Source organism: Lytechinus pictus, chromosome 19 (genome assembly GCF_037042905.1).
Source record: "Lytechinus pictus isolate F3 Inbred chromosome 19, Lp3.0, whole genome shotgun sequence".
In the NCBI taxonomy this organism is placed as follows: domain Eukaryota; kingdom Metazoa; phylum Echinodermata; class Echinoidea; order Temnopleuroida; family Toxopneustidae; genus Lytechinus; species Lytechinus pictus.
In genome coordinates, this window is record NC_087263.1 from 4074072 (window position 1) to 4097309 (window position 23238).

At 38.6% G+C, this 23238-nt stretch overlaps 1 protein-coding gene across 1 annotated transcript; it reads right to left on the reverse strand.

Annotated features, from left to right (window-relative positions):
- Positions 1-264: 264 nt before the first annotated feature.
- On the reverse strand, positions 265-22101 carry LOC129283162 (AT-rich interactive domain-containing protein 2-like). The gene is made up of 15 exons (XM_064113872.1): positions 21783-22101; positions 19536-19673; positions 17825-17907; positions 16131-16289; positions 15540-15639; positions 14440-14649; positions 13071-13265; positions 11823-11928; positions 11234-11368; positions 10279-10415; positions 5391-9423; positions 3853-3991; positions 3083-3268; positions 1918-2009; positions 265-804 (listed from the first exon to the last, which is right to left on the reverse strand). The coding sequence occupies exons 1-15, from the start codon at positions 22018-22020 to the stop codon at positions 699-701; spliced, it is 6057 nt and encodes a 2018-aa protein (XP_063969942.1). The 5' UTR covers positions 22021-22101; the 3' UTR covers positions 265-698.
- Between the last annotated feature and the right edge of the window lie 1137 nt (positions 22102-23238).

The following is a 23238-nucleotide window of genomic DNA, read 5'->3' on the forward strand; positions in this document are numbered from 1 at the left end:
AGAACTACAGTATCAGGGATTTCAGGTGGCCTCCAAATAGATTTCAGCCACCTCACAAGTTGCCACTCTTTCGTCAAGAAGGTGATCAACAAGAACTTCTACAGCATTTAAACATTCTGAAGTAGCTGCACCCAGATGGTCTCTAAGTGCATTCTTGCCACTTCATAGGTCGTCACTCATTCTTCAAGCAATTGTCTTCAAGAACGTCAGCAGCATCAAGGATTTCAGAGTAGTTGTGCTCAAGTGGCCTCCAAAATTTTTTTTCAGCTACCTCAGAAGTTGCCACTTATTCTTCAAGCAATTGATTTTCAGGATCAAAGCTTCTGGAGTAGTCGTGCCAGATAGCCCCTAAGCATTCTTTGGCCACTTAAGAAGTTGTCACCCATTCTTCACATGATTGATCTACTTCTCCAGTATCAAAGATCCTAGGGCAGTTGTACTCAGATGGGAACCTCAGAAGTTGTCACTCATTAAGCAAGCAGTTGATCTACAAAGACCTTCTACACCATCAAGCATTCTAGACTAGTTGTGCCCAGGTGTCCTCCCAACAGATATCCGCCACCTCACAAGTTGTCACTTATTCTTCAAGCAGTTGATCTACAACACCTTCTGCAGTATCAAGAATACTTGAGTTGCTTGTTTGATCACATATCCAGACTGTCTCAATGTTCTTCACCTTCCTGGAAGCTCAGCTGGTGTCACGAGTCCATAACCAGTTTGTTCAAGCACTTGGCTAACGTTGTGGATGATTCCGTGTTGCTGATAGCCAGGCGAGCCAGTAGGAGCTCATGTTTTCGGATCTCCCTGCAAGAAAAAAGATGAGGATATTTTTATGCTGATATATCAGGGCGATTACTTGATCTTTTAAAAAGATTTCATCACAGAATGAGACTGATAACCTGCGTGCTTATCCTTTCTGCATTAATAAACAATCCTCAACTTTCAAAACAATTTTTGTCACATTCACAAGCTACATTTGCCACTGTTAGTTGGCCTTTCATTACAACAGTAAGGGTAAACATGAGTGACATATTTTCAAGATGATGAAATTCATGAGAGATCATCATAAGGAGTTCAGGAGCCTGTTGCATAAAGAAATGCAATTAAACAATTAAATGGCCGTATTCTGGAGTCGGGTTTAAATTAAACCCTGGTTTAAAGTTGTGGTTTAACTATGGAGAGCCAATTGGGACACAAATCCCGAACAGTACACATCAAATCTATTAACTCAAATGACACTCAAATTATCTGGGAGTGATAACTGAACTATACTGAGGTTTTTTTGTTCAATATGAAATCAAAAGGAAACAAAAAAATAGTAAACCTAAGAAAAATACAATGTGAAAAGAATTTTTGAAATTTTGGTTCCCTATAATTTTAAACCCGACTTCAAAATAAGGGCTAATAAAATTAATCAAATTGACTTTCAATCAATCATTATTACCATTCTCAATTCTAGTAAATTGGTATGACTCGGCCAGGGATCGAACCTATAATAATAATAATAATAGGCATTTATATAGCGCCATCTACCTAGAAATATTATATTCCGAGGTGCGTTTTTATTATTATTATTACCCCGGCTTTAGCTCGAGCTGCCTTTCAGCGCTCATGCATTCAAGGAATTAATCCTGCCGGGTACCCATTCACCTCACCTGGGTCGAGTGCAGCACTCGGCCAGGATAAATTTCTTGCCGAAGGAAATTACGCCATGGCTGGGATTCGAACCCACGACCCTCTGTTTCAAGTCAGAAGACTTATCCACTGGGTCACAACGCTCCACATGACCTTCCTTTGATGAGGCTGGTAAGTATTCTGGCCTTGCCGTTGAGAAACAAACCTCTATCTTCAATGGGCCCCAGTAAATATACATGTATATCAAAGCACAACCGATGAAAGACTGTCATTGCTACTCACCTTCTTCCTAAAGCTGAATGCGATGCAATGTTCTTCAAGATAAGAGCTGCCGTCAGTCGTATACTCTTTGTGACAGGGCCTTCATTTTCACCCTGTATTGGAAATAATAATAATTAAAAAGTTCTGATGTTTGAATGGCGAAAAGTAAAAATGAGAAGATGGAGCAAGAGACGTGTACTATCAATGTCTGGTAATACCAACACAGTTGTCCCTGTATATCAAAATAAAAGTGATTGTGATAGTTCAAAATTCTTTTTGAAAACTCTTTAGCATGTAGAGTATATTTATAAAGTGGCTGTGCCAAACAAATTCATTGTATGATAATTAAATGCCTCATATTATGATAAGTTTTGTCGGTCTAGAGACTGTTTCGCCAGTGTTACTGTGACAATTATCCCATTTACTTACCAAGAACTCCGTGAGTGAGGATGTATTGAGGCTTCTTCGTATTGCATGGTACGCAGTGTGTGCATTGTGGATGATTGGGGGAGGAGTCTTGTGGAGGGGGCGAGGCATGTTTACTTATCAAGAACTCATTGAGTGAGGGTGTATTGAGGCGTCTTCGTATTGCATGGTAAGCAGTGTGTGCATTGTAGATGATTGGATGAGGTTGAGGGGAGGAGTCTTATGAAGGAGTGGGCGGGGCCTGTTTACTTACCAAGAACTCATTGAGCGACGGTGTATTGAGGCTTCTTCGTATTGCATGGTAAGCAGTGTGTGCGTTGTAGATGATTGGAAGAAAGGTTGAGGGGAGGAGTCTTATGAAGGAGTGGGCGGGGCCTGTTTACTTTATACCAAGAACTCATTGAGCGATGGTGTATTGAGGCTTCTTCGTATTGCATGGTACGCAGTGTGTGCATTGTAGATGATTGGGGGAGGAGTCTTGTGAAGGAGTGGGCGGGGCCTGTTTACTTACCAAGAACTCATTGAGGGTTTATTGAGGCTTTTTCGTATTGCATGGTAAGTAGTGTGTGCATTGTGGATGATTGGGGGAGAAGTCTTGTGAAGGAGTGGGCGGGGCCTGTTTACTTACCAAGAACTCATTGAGTGAGGGTGTATTGAGGCTTCTTCGTATTGCGTGGTATGCAGTGTGTGCGTTGTAGATGATTGGAGGAGGTTGAGGGGAGGAGTCTTATGAAGGAGTGGGCGGGGCCTGTTTACTTACCAAGAACTCATTGAGTGAGGGAGTATTGAGGCTTCTTCGTATTGCATGGTATGCAGTGTGTGCGTTGTAGATGATTGGAGGAGGTTGAGGGGAGGAGTCTTGTGAAGGCGGGGGAGTTGGCTGGGCGGCACGCTGAGCTCGCTTGTCCATTGATGCTTGGATGGCCTGCTCAGAACAGTGCTTCTCCTATGGAATAAAAGGGGACGAGATAAAAAAGGGTTTACATAATCTAAAGAATCAATTCAATCAATCAATCAATTGCAAAGTATGATCAATGTAATCAAATTATCAAAATCTGTGCAAAGTTTTAATTATGGAGGCAAGATTTAGAAAGCAATTCAACTGGAAGAATAAAGGATAGAATGGAGAAGGAAGATGAGGAAGAAAAGAAAGAGATGGATGGAATGTATATGGAGGGAAGTATATTAAGGACCAGAAATAAAGGAAAAGGAAGAGGGAAGGTTAGATAGAAGAATGGACAGATGAAAGGAAATGAAGAAAGGAAATGAAAAGCAGAAAAATAATGAGATGGAAGTTTTCAAAGGTCAGGATAGAAAAAATGGAATGGGTGGATGAAAAGAAAAATAAAAGGATAAGGAAAAACGGTAAGGATGGTACGAAATTAAGAAAAGGAGTAAAAAGAAAAGAAAAATTGAATGAATGAAAGGAAATGAGATAGAGGGAAGTAAAGAAGCAGTAAGAAGTAGATTCAAACATGAAATCAATCAAGAAAAGAAAAGTTATCCTAAAAAATTGACTGCATGACTCACCATAATGTGGCTAACAACAGACCAACGTTGCCTCTGAATACGATCGCATCCATCCCATTCACAGATACCCCTGTAGTTGATTGTCAGGACATGGGCCAGACACGTATGAGTGTGGAGAGCCTTGGCAGACACAAGCTTCCTGTGGATCAGGTAATAAAGAATATCAGTATTAAAGAAACAAAGAAGACTTGGACCTCCCATTACAGTGCTTATACTATTCAATGAAAGTCTTCCTGTCATAATCGCCCAAATTCACTATTCAATGAAAGTCTTCCTGTCATAATCGCCTGAATTCACAAGGGTGGTTTTGAAAGCCATCAGTTGAACCCATGGTTTATGAAGATTTCATGTATAAATTACGCCTAATTTACCGCGTATATAAAAAAAAGTCCAATGCTGATGTGCTCTTTTGTCACAGTGCGCCATATTGACATCTGTTCCCATGATTGAGTATGCTATTTTATTCATGAGTCCACTGCTTTGAATTAACAAGTCCACTCTTAAAAACATTGGACTCATGAATACAATACCGTACCTAACCATGGCAACAGGCGTCAATTTGGTGCACTGTGACAAAAGCGTGTATCAGCATTGGACATTTTTTTTTTAAATTAGCATATTTTATACATAAAATCTGCATAAACCATTGGTTCAATTGATAGTTTTCAAAACCACCTTTGCGAATTCTGGCATGGACTGGAGACGTCTCAAATATCAATAAATTTCTTTCAAGAGGACATTGGTGCTCTTGTGGGATTTGAACCTTGGACCTTGAAAGAATGCATAATGCCTTACTCATACATGGTGCAACAAAGCTCAACAACAAAGTGCAGCAACATTTTGTGTACAAATAGAATGGGATATAAAGCTTTTTTTTTTAATAACATATTCTGCCTCTACAGATATTTTTGTTGCAAGGCAATGAACTGCTCTTGTTCAATCAGATTCATGTTTTATTTTAAAAGTTAGCATTAAATAAACTTTGTTAAAAGTTGCACAGCTTTTGCAAACAAACTCATGTTCATCTGTCAGACTCATCATGATGAACTCATCTTATAACATGGCTCCTGCCATCATAATAAAACCATTGTGATGTCATGAATTTGTCCTAGGAACTTGAGACAATCTTGGGGACTTGAAGCGTATAACATCAATTGATTAACTGAGGCTATTTGTCTCTGTAACAAACTCAATGAAAATGTCGTTTAGCTTGCTTTCACCATATCTGGAAAAGGATTAAGTCTCTCAATTAGATATATGATTTGTACAATATATGGTACGGAGATTAGACATGTTAAGGTGAAACAAACAAGTCTATGTTTTTAGAACAGTTTTAACACATACAAAGTATGTTTCCCAAAATAAAAGAAAGATAAGTTCAATGATTTAATACTTCTTTGAAACCTCTTATTTAATAACTGCAATTCAAATAAAGAAGCCCTGAAAAAAAAATCAAAACCCTGAAAAGTATTATTTCTAAAACATGGTTTTGAATACAGTAAAGACTGAATGAAAAGTAATTTGATTCTATTCCTCACCTACAACATCCTTTCCATTCGCAGATGTACTTCTGAACCGCAGGTGCTGATTTCCCGCTAACACTACCAGACTTCCGACTTGAACTTGAAGTTGATGACGACGACGAATGCCGCCTCCTCTTCTTACCAGAACGGGGTGTTGATGGAGAAGGCGGTGTAGGAGCCGGAGTTGTCGGTGAGGGTGCTGGGTTTGTTGATTGCTTGGGGTCTGGTGATGACAGAACGTCATCGATGGGTCGCTTGAAGCATGGGGAGGCAGTGGAAGGGCTAGATACTTGCACAGTTAACGGAGAAGGTGGCTGCTGCGCCGGCAGAGGCAAGGAAGATTGCGTTGAGGTAGTTGAAGCTAGAGGGGCAGATGTCGCCACTTGTGAGGAAGAAGTGGTCATCCTTGCCTCGGAACTGCTCGTCGGGTCGACTGAGCTTTGAGTCCTGTTTGAGGCCGCGGAACTTGTCTGGGTGTCACCAGACAGCGAGGTGGAGAGAGGCACTGACTGACATGAAGTTTGCTGGTTGTTGTTATTAGCATTGGCCACTGCACCGACAGTGACGGAAGGCACGGTACTGGGAAAGCTGGGGCGGATCTCGTGGCAGAAAGCCACGAGAGACTTGGGGTTAGGAGTACTGGCATTTGGAATGTTAGGTTGGCTAAGGTTTGGTACTGCTCCATGTAGGAGCTTATCGAGTCTGTCACTCACAGTTTTATTACTATCATAATTGTCTTTGAGCAAAGAGGGTTCTGCGTGTGATCCCATATCACCATTTAACACATGATTTAAAACTGGTTTTCCCAACTTATCCGCGAGGATGCCATTTTCCGCTGAAGAAGACATGTCCCTTTTCATTTGTTCCACCACACTGTCTACTTTATCGCCAATTGTTTGAGGGGTTTTCTTCAAGAGAGATTCAATGTCTTTGGAAGCGATGCCATCCTTGGCTAGTTTTATCCCACTATGAAGTTTATCATTCATATAACCATTAGGCAGTCCTTGCTTAGTCGGGGTGTCTTGATTCGGAGAATCTACTGAGTTATTGCATTCACCGGAATCCATCCTTGTGCCTACAGGTACAGGCAAGCCATTGCAAACAACCCCTACAACTTTCTTATCACCCTCCTCCGATATCACATTGATTGAATACCCACCTTTACCACTGTCCTTCTCACCGTTTGCAGCCACTTGGCTTTCAGGGACTTTGTTCTGATCATTCTTCATACTTCCATTTTTGTTCTTCTCGCGTTCCTTGTCCTTGTCTTTGTCTTTCTTTTTATGTTTTGATTTGTTTTTCTTGGACTTTGTATCCTTCATGTTGACATTGGGGCTTGTGGTGCCTGGTGGGGCCGGCAGGATGGGTTGGTGATGAAGCTGGATCTGCGGAATGTTTCCAATGGTTGGAGATGACTGGACAGTCATTCCTTGAGGGAACTGGGTGACCACTTGGACATGGGACAAAGGCATAGTCTGACCTTGAGTTTGAACAGTCATAGGAGCACCTTGTGATTGCCCAATGGCATTTAGCACTATCTGTCCCTGCTGAGGCTGTATCACTTGTAGCTGCTGCTGTCCACCGGTGGCTTGAAGAGCTGGTCCTTGCTGAAGCAACCGTTTAATGAGAGGAGAATCTCTGTTTGTAGGGCTCAGGGGGCCTTGTAATCTCTGCATACCTGGAAAGCGTGCTATCTGCACATTTTGAGCATTCCCTTGAACCTGCGCGACACTTGTTGCATGGACCTGGTGAGGCTGAATGGGTTGTGCGAACTGAATATTCTGAGTTCCATGAAAATGTGCAGGTTGTGGGTAAATAGCTCTTGGTGCCTGAGCCATAGTAGAAACAGGTGGCGGCTGTGGTAGAATTGGCTTTGGGCCATTTCTAGGAGGAGCACTTACATTCTGCACCACAAGCTGTCCAGGAGTCTGGGAGAGAATGGTAGCCTGGGCAAAGTTTCCTTGTTGTTTACTGTTGGTGTTGGTCATGATCATTGTCTGGCCAGGTTGAAGATGTTGGACACCTGTTACCACACTGACCTGCTGCTGCTGGACTTGCTGCTGACCCTGACTTTGTCCCGGAGGCTGCTGTACTAACGTCACTTGCAGAGGCACTTGACTCTGGAACTGCTGTCCTTGGAAGTTTGTCTGGTTATGAATGACCGTTTGATGGCCTTGCATTTGAATCTGTGGTTGAACTTGCACATAGCTGCCACCTTGGGTCTGATAGACTGTACCCTGCGAGTTTGCAACCACGGTTCCTGCTGACATGGTCACTGGATGACTCTGAACCATATTTCCAGCCTGAGTCTGCAGCACTGCCTGGTTACCGTGCATCTGGACATTGACAACACCTCTGGAGACTACAGCCTGTGCGGGAATCTGCTGTTGAATAACATACTGTTGCTGTGGTTGAGCTTGTGTCGCCATTCCACTAGTTGCTGGTTGTTTATTGCTATTGGCCATTTGAAATTGTTGGGTAACCTGTGCCTTTGTCTGCTGTTGTGGTTGGCTAAAGACACCTGCTTGACTATTACCAACAGATTCTGGGACAGTTGAAACCAAACCTTGCATCTGCTGAGGTTGAGGCAGATCAGGTGTTGACGTCTCCCCGTTCATCTTCGGTGTCTGAGATCTCTCATCCTCTACAGTTTCTGCCTCAGACATCATGCTCTCATTTTCTTCCATTGGAATGCTGCAGGAACTTTGGTTGAGGACGGGGGAGCCTGCAATCTGGCGAACGATACCTTCTGCAAGATCTGTCCTGTCCTCAGCATCCTCATCATCATCCTCCACCCCGACAGCATGCATATTAGGAATCTTTTCTATTCTAACCTCACCATCTGGCAGTGGAACTTTGAGAGGGGGTTTGCACTTCTCAGTTCTTGCATCCTCATCAGAAGGATTAGGAGATTTCTCCGCTCCTCCAGATCCTCTGCTTGGACTCTTACTTGATTGTCTTGATGGGGATTTCTTCGCTGATTTCCCACTACCGTTTCGGCTTCTGCTCCTGCTTTTAGAGTTCAATTCAATGCTTGACTCTGAATTTGTATCAGATTGAATATGGTGTTGTCCGTTTCCTGTTGGAGCAGATATTCCTTCACTCTGCTCCTGCAGATGTGTAGACGATGGAACACTCATGTTTGTTTGAGGAGGCATCGTAATTTCAGCTTGCGATACAATACCACTGGGCACAGCAGAAGGATTTGATGACACTGCTGTGGGTGTTCCAACGTAATTCTGAGGTCCATTTACTGATTGAGCTGGGCCCATTTGTCCATTAAGAGGCTTGCCATTGGTTTGTTGCAAGCCAAAGTTCAACTGCTGCTGAGGGACTCTCATGTTCCCTGCAACGATATCTGCAACACTGACATTTTCTCCCTGAGATGATTGTGGTACTGGTTGTTGCAGTGGTGCTCCCTGGGGTAACTGCTGCTGCATTGCTTCAGGTCGCTGTATCTGATTCCCACCCACTGTATAGCTTCCCTGTTGAGGATTTTGTCCTATACTTGGCACAGTTCCAGGCAAAACTCCTGGAAGAGTCCCAGCAACAGATCCCGGAAGAGACCCTGCAACAGTTCCTTGAGGAACCTGTCCCATCTGAGGCTGCATTACTTGTGGTTGTGGCACAACTTGCGGTTGCATGGCTTGTGCCAGCGTGCTGGGGACAATCGCTCTAGGAGTCATCACTGGCCCCCCTTGGCTCACTTGACCACCCATCGATGTATGAATCTGTATCTGAGATGGCAGTTGTCCAGTTTGGCCAAGAATCTGTCCAGGAGTTGGTCCTTGCCCGCTTGGAGGATGAGACTGCATCACTGGTGCGTGGATATGTCCTGGTATTTGTCCATGGACCTGACCGGGCAGCTGAACAGCAGGGAGTCCAGAAGGAGGTGCAACAAGCTGTCTTTGGGGAATGCCAGGGGGAACACCCGGAGGCATACCTTGATGAAAGGTGCCACCCTTGGGAGGAGGGCTTGGTGATACTGTAGGAGATGGAGAGTGTCTTTGAGCCATTCTGGCAATCATGGCTGAAGCCGTCATATTACCTGCAGTAGTTAGAAATTACAAAGAAACAAACAAAGATAACATAAATATAAACATAATTTTTTTTTTTTTTTCTACCAAGAAACTTGCTCTCAATTTCAAGTAAAAGTCAATCACACATCTTGCAATTAATTGCCAATGCGTGATTGATTGCTGGTCTGTTTCTAACAAAAGAGAAAGAACTGTTATTAACTAAACAAACACTGATCAATCATTTGCAAACTTAGAACAGAAATTTGCAAACAAATGCAGGTATGTTTCTTGCAACATTCTCTCACTGTGAATTAGATGATATTATCACAAGACGATCTGGGATTAGACTGTATTGGATAGACCGAAAAGGCATGTATGGGATAGACCAAACAAACATTGAATAGTTAGACTGAAGGGGTATTGGATAAAGACTATACTGTGGCGATCAATAAAAAATGCTATTACCCTGTATCTCTGAACACCAAACTTTCAACAGGGCCCTATTCTATAGAATAACTTTGACAGAAGGCTTATTATTTTTGTTCTGCTATAAAAGCATGAAAATTATTTAAAAAATAAAAAGATAAAAAAAAAAAAGGATAAAGAAAAATGTAACCATAATGTTTACTACCACTGAATCCTTGACTTTGATTTGTTGATGAGCAATGTTAACATATGAGTCATCTATTGATTTAAAAGCTTAGGAGGGCCTGTTCCCACTAGAGCCCCATAACATAAAACCTAGCACTTGATTTTAAGCTGATATTTTTTATGATTGATTACATTAATTATCACAAGCAATCAAACATAGAAATAAACTTTATGATCCATTGCTAGGGTGTGTGAAACAGGGCACAGAACATGTTAGGAGAAGTCACACTCACCACCAGGGGAGGGGGCACTCTGGCTTGGTTGCCATTTCCATGGTAACGGGACACGCCTTCTTTTGATGCCAGCAATCAGGAACTGAGGACCTGCCTCACTGTCTGTTTTCTTGCCTTCCACCGCAGGGAAGACAATCCTGCAAAGAAAAAGAGATGAACGTCAGCTTCAATTCCACATGTAATATGTCTGGCCATCACACAGCAATAATTAATAAGATTACCAAGGACATATATAATGGAAGCTTTGGTTCTAGTGTGTGGGGAAAAACAGATATCAGTATCAAATTCTGATTTTATACTCAAATCGTGCAATAATTCTTGTAACTATTGTGATTTTATGATTTTATAAAGACATTTATTAACAAACCAAAATAAACTTTTTTTGGTTTACATCTTAATATACATTCATTAACAAAATAAAATAAGCTTTTTTCTTTTAAAATTTAAATAAACATTAATACTAAGCATAGGATAAAGGAATAAATTATTTATACTAAATATAGGATAAAGGAACAACAAATAAGCGATATCTGTAATTGCTACCTTTAGCTTCACATGTGTAGAAACGTAATTAGCAAATCGGGTCAGAAGTCCAATGAATGATCACATATAAAAATCAATAGCTTTTCAAATTACAAATTGAATTTTGTTTTAAAGATGTATTCACACAAACCCAGTTAAAATGTGTCAATTCATTTGTCTTTTATTTGAAGCATAACAAGTGCTCAAGTGACTATGTAAATAAATTTGCTAAAAACTTCATTCAATTTACAATTATCGTTTTTTTTTCTACTAGAAGACTGTTTCACAAAACGATTTCTCAGTAATTTTCACAGGCATCTGTAATAAGCTACTGAAATCATTGCATCTGATTGGATGAAAGCAAAGTCATCAATGAAAATCAAGGACAAGACACTTTATGAAACCCCTCCTTGGTGAAGGTAAGCTAACTTACTTGACACATCGCATGAAGTCGTTTGAGTTGAGGATGTTCCGGCCTATGATCTTACCACAGGCTGAGAGGTACTCTGCGTAGAGATCTATGTTAGTGATTGAAGCCTCAGGGTCTATGTCGTAATGTGCGCCCAACCTGAAATTAAACAGTTCAAGAATGTATTGATATATCAGAGAGCGAGGGAGAAAGAATGGATGGATAGAAATATGGAGGAATCAATAAGTGAGTAAATAAAATAAAATAAAGATAAATAAAGGAAAGAAAAATGACAGGATTGATGAACAATGATTGAAAAATGAAGAATGGACTTAACTGAATGAATGATTGAATAAATGGAAACAAAAATGGATATAGGAATGAACGGACAGGCGGATGGATGGATGAATGGATAGATGGGTGGACGGACGGATGGGTGGATAGGTGGACAGATGGTTGGATGGACGGACGGGTGGGTGGATGGATGGATAAATGGATGATTGGATGGATGGATGAACAAACAAACGAATGAACAAAGGGCTGAATGAGTAAAAATATATATATAAAATAAATAAATGAACTAAGGGAAAATAATTAAGTAAACATAACTTACCACTGACAGGCTAAACTTTCCATATCAGCATCCTTTATTGGTTGGCCTCCCTGGGCTGGTGGGGGTGGGGTGGGCGAAGCTGAAGAGTTTGACAGCACTAGAGGTCCTATGAAAGAGAAAACAGATAAAGCAAGAAGATGTAAATTATTAATGTTGTAATTACAGATACAGCGGGGGGGGGGGGGGGGGGTTCGTACAAACAGGGAAACCCAAACTTTCCCTGGTGTTTTGACAAAGAGGAAATGAATTTCCTAAAACCTTAAACGACAAGTCCACCCTGAAAAAAAGTTCATTTGAATAAAAAGAGAAAAATCCAACGTGCATAACACTGAAAATTTCATCAAAATCGGATGGAAAATAAGAAATGACATTTCTAAGTTTCGCTTAATTTCACATAATAGTTATATGCACATCCCGGTAGGTATGCAAATGAGGGAACTTATGACATCACTCACTCACTTTTTCTTTTGTATTTCATTATATGAAATATGAAATCTTCTTATTTTCTCCTCATTGTCCTGTGAAACAAAGTTTTATTTTTGCCTGAACATGTGGAATTACCATTGTTTAACATTATATGGTTCAGTCAAGTTATTCCTTAATGTCAAATCTGTAAAAATTGAAATATTGTATAATTCAAACAATAAAAAACAAAAGAAATAGTGAGTGAGGGGCATCATCGATTCTCTCATTTGCATGTGACTAAATTGTGCATTTAACTATTTCGTGAAAAATAAGTGAAACTTTAAAATGTCATAACTTTCTTATTTTACATCCGATTTTGATGAAATTTTCAGCATTATGCTTGTCTGATTTTTTCTCTATTGATTCAAATCAACATTTTTCTGGGGTGGACTTCACCTTTAATAAAAATTCTACATCAAAATAAACTTTGCATTCAAATACTTGTTGAGTGTTGGCGGCAGGGATATATTTATCTACAAATATGACCTGACTTAGATAAAACACTGCTTATGCCCAACAAGTACAGGAATTATTGCCCATTATCAAGGACAATTCCAAGTAATATGTTAGACCACTCCTAATATTTTGGGTCATTCCCGAAATAATATGGATCTACTTTTAATTTCATTAAAAATTTGTAATGCTATCAAATCATTATGGCTTTAGCAGTTCATGATATTAAGAATGGATAAATTAGGGGTCAGATGTTCAAAATGGATGATTGTTTCATGTAACTGCCCATAACAAATATCAGAAAGACAAAGCTTGTTATTTAGTACTTACTTGGTAGATGGGCAGCTGGGGGAGTCTGTAGCTTGGCAGGAGGTTGAGGGGGGTTGTTGGGCGTCGCCCCTGGTTTACCCATAGTGACGATGGGATGGTGGATACCATCTGGTACGTGATCAACGATCTTGATCCCTAGGAAGGCATCAGCACCTAATGACTGGGCATCCAATGTTATCAGGCATACCAGTACATCTGTGAAAGGATAAGATCAAATATCAAAATATTGAGATTAAAAGAGGGTTGGGTGTCTACCCTGGTTTACCCATGGTGACTATAGAATGATGGATATCATCTGGTTTATATCAACGATCTTGATCCCTACAAAGGCATTGGCGCTTAATGACTCGGCATACCAGTACAACTGTGAGAGCAAAAGATCAAATATCAATAACCTTGAGGAGATCAATTTCGACAACTAGTTCAAATGAAGCTCCAGTTACGTCTAAATTTCAATGAACAGATATCTAATAGCAGTTTGATGCAAGGAATATAGCTGAGCCTAAACAAAGCAAATTCCTTGATCACTTACTGTCTCCATACTATCCTTTCCCCATAGACTGAGGATTATCAAAAGAATTTCAGATCTCAAGAAACACGCGATCAAACAAAGTTCAAGAATGGTCCCAAAATCAATCATAAGTCTTGCAATTAATCATATTTTCTTAATTTGTGACCTGTTTCTTACAAAAAAAAACTGATGATACACTGATAATTTTGATCATACAATGCAAATTTGAAATTGATACTTGCAATTCATTGCACATATCTGTCTTGTGCAGCATCCTTAAAGTGGAATTAGACGAGGGGGTGTTTTATAAAGATTTAAGTATCACTTAGAGTCGCACTTAAATGCCTAGTTGCGTGCATTATAAAAGGGATGACTGCATTTGTCAGATCATGATAAGAGGACGCGCATTACTGCATATGAATCAATAAGACTGCACGTTGTATATCGTGTACGCGTCAGCATTTAAGTGCGACTCTATACTTTGTGAAACACCCCCTGGTTCTCGAAACACAGAGCTGAGCACTTGATCATCAGGCTGAGTTTCACGCTTGATTATCATATGCAATTACGCACCAGGGGGCCGTTTCATAAAGCTGTTCATAAGTTAGAAAGAGTGACTTTAAGCTGGTGATCCTTTCTGTAGCGTGTAGGAAAGGTTCACCATTCGTTCTTAAAGTCGCTCTTAACTACGAACAGCTTCATGAAACTCCCCCCTGGCCAAGGAAGTAAGATCAGATGAAAGACATCAATAATGATTTCAAAAGTGCAAACTAAACACCGATATTTGCAATCGATTACACATTTGTCTCTTGCAACCCCCACCATGTACCTTCACACCCATCACACAATCTTACTGACCTATGCTATGGTGGACGCTCGATAGACGCGTGCAGAAGGGCTCCTCCCTCTCCGACATGACCAACATAACCTCTAGCGCCCCCAGAAGAAGCTGTATGTCGTGTATGGTGAGGAGGTTGACTATCTTGACGTAGATGGTTGGTTCCATGCAGCGTTGAAACAGATCAAGGTTGTTGTCGACCATCATCAGCTTCTCTATAAGCTCCATTGCTACAGATTTGCAAAGAAAATCAAAATATTCATTACCATTAAGGTTAATGGATTTCAATTCAATTCAAAGTTTTATTCAAATCAATATTTTCTTTTCATTTATTTTATATTTCTACTATTTTTTTATTGCTTCTACTGTGAGTTAAATTCTTTGACTCTTTTGTTGTTGTATCATAGTATACTTGTACATATGTTTGTATATTTTTAAAGGTTGTCAAATAAATGAATAGTATTGAATTGAATAAACATCATTACAAAGAACAGAACAGAGTGATAACAAAACAAATGCAACGTACATCAATGATAAGGCAAGTAAATTTCAGATAGAACAAGACAATTATTATGGCAATACAAAGAAAAAATATTGCAGCAAACAATAATTCAATGAGAAGTCTATTAAATTGAGGTTAGCTGTAACCACATCATTGTAAATCTTGAGGTGGTATCTTCACATAAACCTAACTTTGGGAAATCATGAACTCTAAGCTAAAACAATTTTACAGTGAAGATCACTAACACAGACAAGTAATGTGGGACAGTGTATTACTATTGCTAGGAAAAAAAAACCCAACCTGACTGGAATGCTGTACTTATTCTGTTAAATTTTCAGCAATTACATATTTTCAAATAGTTTTTGTTGTTCTGCTCTGAAGCGCCTTGAGCATCTAATCAAGATGGAAAGTGCGCTATACAAATCTCATGTATTATTATTATTATTAACCAGAATCATTTGGCATATTTTTTTTAATCATACATGCAAACACTTGGATGATGAATTCTTTGGATTCTGTTTGAACACATTTCAAGCTTGTTCCCAAAACTGGTAACTGGACGTGAGACAAAATTAACTAAATCAGTTACTCTTCGGGGAAAATCTGAATTAAACTCACATCTTAGGGTGACAAACTTGTCAGCTTGTGAAAGTAGACCTTTATGGATAGTATGTAGCATGAGTTGTGTACTGACATAATCTATGGAATCTAGGACAACCTGTGAAAAAAAAGAAGAGATTAAGATGACTGAGACAAGTGTCAATAGTTACAAATGTCTTAACAAAGCATCTAAAAAAACAAACCAAATAAAAGCTTCAAAATATCATCTTTGGACTGGTTGATGCCTATTATTTAATTGAGAAAAAGGATTTCCTCATTCCTTGAAAATATATGTATACACACACAAAAAAACAAATTTTCAATTTCCCAAACGAAAACAGCTTTATTGAGCATTGATAATTACAGTGCATTTGTAGTTTATTGATGCATGGTAAAAATACTCTTTGTGTTTGACCCTACCCTTCCCTCCCCCGCCCCTGTTCGTCTCATATAAAAATATACAAAACACAATTCATGAAACCAGGCAGTATGTATATTACTTACATGATTGCATATATCATTCACATGATTGCATATATCATTTACATGATTGCATATATCATTCACATGATTGCATATATCATTCACATGATTGCATATAGTACTTACTTGATTGCATATATTAGTGAGTGTGTCCATGCCCAGTTGTTGTAGCATTGTGCAGGAGTTATGTGCCAGGAGTAATAAAAATCTGTACAGTGTCCGGTGACTAGCCATGGTGCTTATGTGATGGCTTTCAAATGACAAGTTCCTGAAGATGATTGCAATCTGTGGACATAAATTAAAAGACATATACATATCAATAATAGAATAAAATACGTTCACTAGATGGAGTTGATTATGGAAAGTTTTTTAAGGAAAACTAAGCGTCCAAAGCAGGTTGTGGTTATAAAGTAATTACTCTGAAACAACAAGTTTCTTAAAATGATTACAATCTGTGAACATATGAATACAGACCTTCATTTTTTAGGAGCGCGATCGCGCCGGCGCTCCTACCGCCCTCCTAAATAAAATAAGGAGAACAAAAAATCGCGCTCCTAAAAAAAAGGGGAAAAAAAAGAAGAATATTCACCTCTTTCCCGACTCTGCTTTGAATTTAAACTCGGTAAATATTGTAGTCCCATATGTAGATTTTCATGGCAACACCATGGCAGTCTACATGTGGGACTGCAATATTTACCATGTGTAAGTTCAAATCAGAGTCGGGAAAGAGGAGAATATTCTTCATTTTTCTGATAGTTTTCAACTAAATCAAAATAATTTCAAGGAATTATGGAAAATAGATGGCCATTTCATGGATTTAAAGGTGTAAAATATGAAATTTTAGCAATTTTTTTTTTTTTTGGCAGGAGCGTGATATTTTGTAAACGTATTGACCCAGGCCTACATGTAGTTTCACCACAGATTAATTAATAGCTACACAGCTATTGCATATACGATGTTAAGAAAAAAATCTACAATTTATCATACATGTATTGAATTGATTTGAGCTCCTCAAGGAGAGCGATTCTGAGGAGCTCAATTGAGCTCCTCAAAAAAATAAGGAGAGCGATTTATTGAGCTCCACGAAATTATAAACGTGAAGGACTGTGAATACAGTGATGAAGGATTGACATCTGTAAACATACATCAAATACAATCACCAATGTACTGCAATCATTACCGGGAAGCTATCATGAAAAGCCATGAGAAATAATGAAAATGACAAAGATATGATGGTTTTAAAACTAAAGATTAATGTATATGATTGAAATCAGTGAACATGCAATCAAATATAATCAATATGCAATCGTTCAAGAATAAGCCTATTCATGGAGAACATTTAATCATGTAAAAAAAAACCACGTGAATATTTTATTTCATCTATGAGCATGAAATGTTCAAGTGATAAGAAACCATTCTAACCAAGTTAGTCCACTGATCACATTCGATTCTCTCTATAGTTTTCATGAATGATGTCGTTCATATCAAAATATCCAAATTAAATATAGATTATAATCCATTATGAAAACACCATTGCCAATTAATTCATTTTCAGTTCAAATTAGATTTAGTCATTCAAATCAATTTTGTCCAAGCTTATTTTTGTATTTAGATATTACTCTGATCAGTAAATATTGTACCCACTTGTTTGTTGATGTGTTCCAAAGGATGCCATAAGGAATGGTGCTAGAATGAATAATTACCAACTTTCAAATCATGGCATAATCATCATGACAACGACCTTACAAATGCACTAATTATAATTCTAACATATCAATTGTCATTCTTACATACAATACTAAAGTAACTGTTCTTATTACCTGTAGTATCCTTTGGCCTTCTACATCAGAAAGACCCATCTTCCTAACTGCAAACAGCTCGATATCCTTGTATTGTCGCTTATCTACAATGAGATATACAGAGAAAAGTGGAATATGACCTTTGACCAACATCATCCTCAAGAACATACATGTAGTATTACCGGAGGATTATTTGTACCGAGTTTAAACTCAACTGATGCAGAAATTTAAAAAAATGAGAGCAAATGAAACATTTTATAACAGACCAACAGGTAAAGGGATTACTAGGTCTCTGCCGAATTTTGTTCATGATTGATAAAAAAATTAACAACACATGCGTGTCATATAAGTGTCGGACAGTTAATCTGGAAAGGTTACTATAATACAGTACAAATTACCCTTATGCAACTTTACAAAGGAACAGGATTATAAATTAGTAATTATCAGTAATAAATTAATACGTTAACTACCTCCCCGGGATAATAAACTTCCCTACTCTTTACGAAAAGAGGGGTAGGTTTTTTAACGTGCAAATGGTGTGACTCTCCTTTACACGGGACCGACGGCTTAGAGTCTCCTCCGAAAGACTAGACAATTGGAATAAAATACCTTGCCCAAGGGTATACCTGTTGTGATTTGGATTCGAACAGTTTCCCACCTAAAATCTAATAAAAAGATTGATCTCCTTTAGGAAATTTAGGCTGCGTTTATGCGACCTCAAGCCAGAATCATGATTTGAATCATGATTTGAATCATGATTCAAAACACAAACATGAATCACAATATCACAGAATCAGCGTTTAGACGACCTTCATTCCAATGCCGTTTCTCCTCAGATTCGGGCCAATCCAGTGCGCATCACTAGTGCGCAGTTTAACAGAGGAAGTTTTTCGCACGTGTTTCGGCTCTCGAAAAATCTTTTGCTTCCAGAATTCAGTCTATACCTCATTTTGTTTACTTCTATCATATATGGTCCATATGCTTCTATTCATCTTGTTAGTTTATCCAAAATGGTGTTCGGAAGTGAATTTCAGCGTAGATCCAATTTAGTATTGGTATACTCAACAACTGAGATCATTGTCTGTCCAGTTAATTCATTTACTATAGAACTTGAAGTTGAAGACATGACCAATAAATGAAAAGTAGTGGACGATGCGATGACCAACACAGAGCTTGAACATGACAAGAAATGCGTAGTACATATTCATGTACATACAGCGCATTGAGCTAGGCAAGAGTCAAACCGAAAGTAGCCCGACACAACAGTGAGGTCATATAATCATGATTCAAATCACGATATCGTTTATTCGAACATTTTCGTACGTGATTCTGCAGAAACGTCTTTCCAAACGCCCCTTTTTTCGTGTTTCATGTTTGTGATTCTAATCATGATTATATTCAATTTCGACTAAACGCAATCGTGATTCTGCAGAATTATGATTTGAATCATGATTCAGATCATGATTCTAGGGTAAAAAAGTGGCGGATAAACGCACCCTTACAATACATAATCGTGAAATATCTCTAAATAATGTCTTAAGGTCAGGAACATCATAAAAGTTAGTACGAATATGTGCAAAATCAGCACATTCAATGAGGATGTGTTTAACTGTAAGTGTTTTGTTCAGGCGAGAAAAAATATCAATTTACTGGGATGATCATACGATAGCTTTCCCATAAAATCATTGGTTGGTAGAAGTATCTTATTACTATACAAAGTGATGATATTTACCTTCTGGTTTTTTAGATCCTGGACCGATCACCTCCCTGACTTCTTTGTCACTGATGGTGTCATACCAGAACTGTACAAATTTTCTTCTCGTTTTCTCCACCCAGTCTTCTTCGTATAGCTTCCTCAAACTTCCAGGTCCTGAGAAAAAAATGAAACTCGTATCTTAACCCTAACTAGGCCGGGCTTTTTTGGCTGTTCTGTGGCCGGGGGGGGGGTTGATTCAACCCCCCCCTGAGATCTCGGCCACCGATCGCGCGAGCGCCACAAAAATTTGCACGCTGGTAGCGTGCGATGTAATCTACAAGGCTGTATGGTAAAATTTTCCAAAATAATGAGATTTTATTTTATATTAATTAATTATGCTAATTTATGCATAAATCATACTTTTTGCTCTAATTCACTAAATAAAGCTCCTAGAATGCTAATTTTTGGTAAAAATATTCTTTGTAGCATTCTTAACAATGGCAATTGAAAAAAACTTTGGTTTGGAAATCAATTTTTTATGTATTTTATTGTTTTATGAATTTCTTATGTATTTCTTTGTTTTTCAACCTTTTGTTTTTCTTTGTTTTTTTCACCAGATTTATTGCACAACCTTTTTGAAGCATACTTATGCTTAAGTCAATTGCTTTCAGCTGTTTAAAGTAAAAATAATCATATCTTTATGAATAAGATGAGAAAACTCAATTTGCATTGACTTTGTACACAAAATCACGTTTTGGAACAATTTTTGGTCTGACATGCACTTACAAAATGTTGCGTAATTTCGGAACCGCGTACCCGGGCGTCGTAAATTTGGTCTCAAAAGATGCGCGAGACTTAAAAGTATAAACTCTGCGAGTGGCGTGGTCAAAAAATTTCGCGCGGCGGAATGATCGCAGAAAATGTTGAGGGGGGGGTTGATTCAACCCCCCCCCCCGGCCATTTTAGGGTTAAAAGACCCAAATAAAAACTTGCTTTTAGAGGAAAAAGTAAAATCAGACAATTTGATAGGTGAAAGTTTGAACAATATCGGACAAACAATAGGAAAGTTATGAATTTTAAAAAGTTGTGAATATTGGTAATCACTATACCTGTGGAGATTTCAAATTGGCAACAAATGTGATGTCAAAGTGATGTAAGGCAAGGACTACTCTTCCATGTACTCCAATACATAAAATGACTAAAATTGATTTTTTTTTTCAAATGTTTTACCTCAAATTATATTTTTCTTTCATGAGGACATAAAACAATATACTACCTAGGCTATATTTAGATTACAGCCCCAGGGGAATAGGTACTTGGGAGAAAACCACAAATCCCTGATAATAAAGTACATGGCCTATGGGAAAGTTGTCCTTGCCTCTTGTCATAATTTACTTACCCAGCTGCCAATTTGAAATCTACATAGTCTTAGAGATCTCAATTTTAAAACAGCCATAACTTTCTTATTGCTTGTCCGATTTCTTTCAAACTTTCACCATTCTGTTTTATTTATTTTTCTCCTTTCAAACACAACATATTATGACCAGGACTGGATTCTCCTTTAAGGAGGCCAGGGTCCCGTGTCACAAACGATAGCGAGTGATTTTCACAAACAATTGTACATTGTGGTCTATGCAATCAATTCTCCCCAAATCACTTTATAAAACACTTCCCAGGGCCAGGGGCCATCTAACACAAAGCATAGTGCTTAATCATAGGAATTTTTTCTGCTTCATTACAATCAATCAACCATCTAAATCATCTATATGATAAATCGGTTAACTTCCAATTGATCCAATGCCACTTCGTCCAATTCTCAACTCGTCTACCATCATTTGGCTACAATTAGTTTGTCCAATATCCACATGGTCTAGTTTCCATTCCATCCACTCGCCATTTCTTTTAATAGCCACTTGGTCTAATAGCCATTTAGTCCATATACCATCTGGTCTAATTGGACTAAGTGTTAATTGGGTGAAATAAATGAAAATAAAATGGGTAGCAGACCAACTGGTTAGGAGACGAAATAGTCATAGAGGAATTGGTGATTAGACGAAGCGATGATTGGACCAAATGGTTATTAGACCAAATGGCTGTTGACGAAATGTTGATGGAAGGAATGGCATTAGACTATATGAAGATAGACCGTGTGATGAGTGGACGAGTTGGCAATAGATAAATTACTAAGCTTTGTGATATGGGTCTTGGAATAAACTTTTCTTTCACTAAAACCATTTAAAAGAAAAAAGAATCCCTGAAATATCAGGAGATCATCTCTAATACCTTCATAGAAGATGCCTGCATGTGCGAGCAGTAGGTCAATGAACATGGGTGCTTTCTCCAAGTGGATGACGTGCTTGCCTTCGTTGGAGAGCAGCGTGCAGATGTTGATGGCGAAGTCCACTTCGTTGGGGAGACCAGATTGGAGAGAATGGAGTATTCGGTCGTACTCTGACGTCCTGCATTTCTCCTTGGCAAAGCCATGTGTCTGTCTGATTTTGTCTGCATAAGAAGATATCATTTTCACAATGACAGTTTCTCAAACCAACTTGCTTTGAATTACAGTACATTTGCTATCAATTGAAAGTGTCTTTACATTGATTCAAATAATTTAAGACAGTTAAAAATGATCAAAAATAAAATAAAAACCTAAGACTTTTTAAGATGAAATAACCCCTTTACTACTGTATCACAACCCTGTCAGAAAAGGATGAAAATAAATAGTGAGATGAGAAAAACGTATACTGAAGGTTAAAACTAGAAGTTGTTGCAGGAATAATAAGCATATTATACATAGCAAAGAGTACCAGAGGCCGTTCTCATTACGCTTTCTAAAACTAGCTTACTGGAAACCGATTCAGGAAACCACTTTGGAAGATCGCTTTGCTAGCGTTCCCACTTGATCACACGAAAGTGGCTTTCAAAATCACTTTACGTAAAGCGCTCTTGTTGCTATGAAAACGCTCTCAGAGGGGTGACATGTTTCGCGCGAAATTTGAAACCGCAGCATTGGCATTCTACACCTGTCGTGTGGAGTAGCGCGCTCAAAATGTGCGAAGATCGCTTCCCGAAGAATGGTTGTGTCCTCACTTACGCTAAAACCAGTTTAACGAGGCAAAGCGATCTTGAAAACTACATCGCGAGGTGGTTTTCCAAACCGGTTTGGAAGATCGCTTCGACCGTTCTCACTACGCGTTAAACTAGTTTCCACTAAACTAGTTTTAGGAACGTAGTGTGAACAGCCTCCCAGTTAAGGGATGTTGAGGGGCTTGTATTGTAAAAAAACAGTAACAATTTTATATTCATAACCTCTGTACAGCAGGAACATTAATTTATAGATTTCAACAAAAAAATAATTCCTTCTTTTTATCAAATCACACCTTTTTTTTGTCTGGCATTTCCTAGAACCTTCACTTAAAGGGATGGTCCGGGCTGAAAGTATTTATAGCTTAATAAATAGAGTAGAATTCACTGAGCAAAATGCCGAAAATTTCATCAAAATCGGATAACAGATAACAAAGTTATTGAATTTCAAAGTTTCGCAATATTTTGTGAAAACAGTCGTCATGAATATTCATTAGGTCGGCCGACGTCACATCCCCACTTGTTCTTTTGTATGTCATTATATGAAATTAGGTTTATTCAATTTTTTTCCTCCAAGAACTAGAAAAATTGGATTGACAACTGATTTAGTGCATTAGATATTTATTGCTGCAACTTATTTCATTATAAGGGAGAC

Bases quoted from the DNA above. Each gene is read 5' to 3' on its own strand.
- LOC129283162 (XM_064113872.1), bottom strand. From the start codon at position 22,020: ATGATATCTTCTTATGCAGACAAAATCAGACAGACACATGGCTTTGCC. The intron at 11,929-13,070 runs GTAAGTACTAAA...TCTCTTTCATAG, and splicing joins CCCAGCTGCCCATCTACCAA to GACCTCTAGTGCTGTCAAAC. The intron at 10,416-11,233 runs GTAAGTTAGCTT...TTTTCTTTGCAG, and splicing joins GACTTCATGCGATGTGTCAA to GATTGTCTTCCCTGCGGTGG.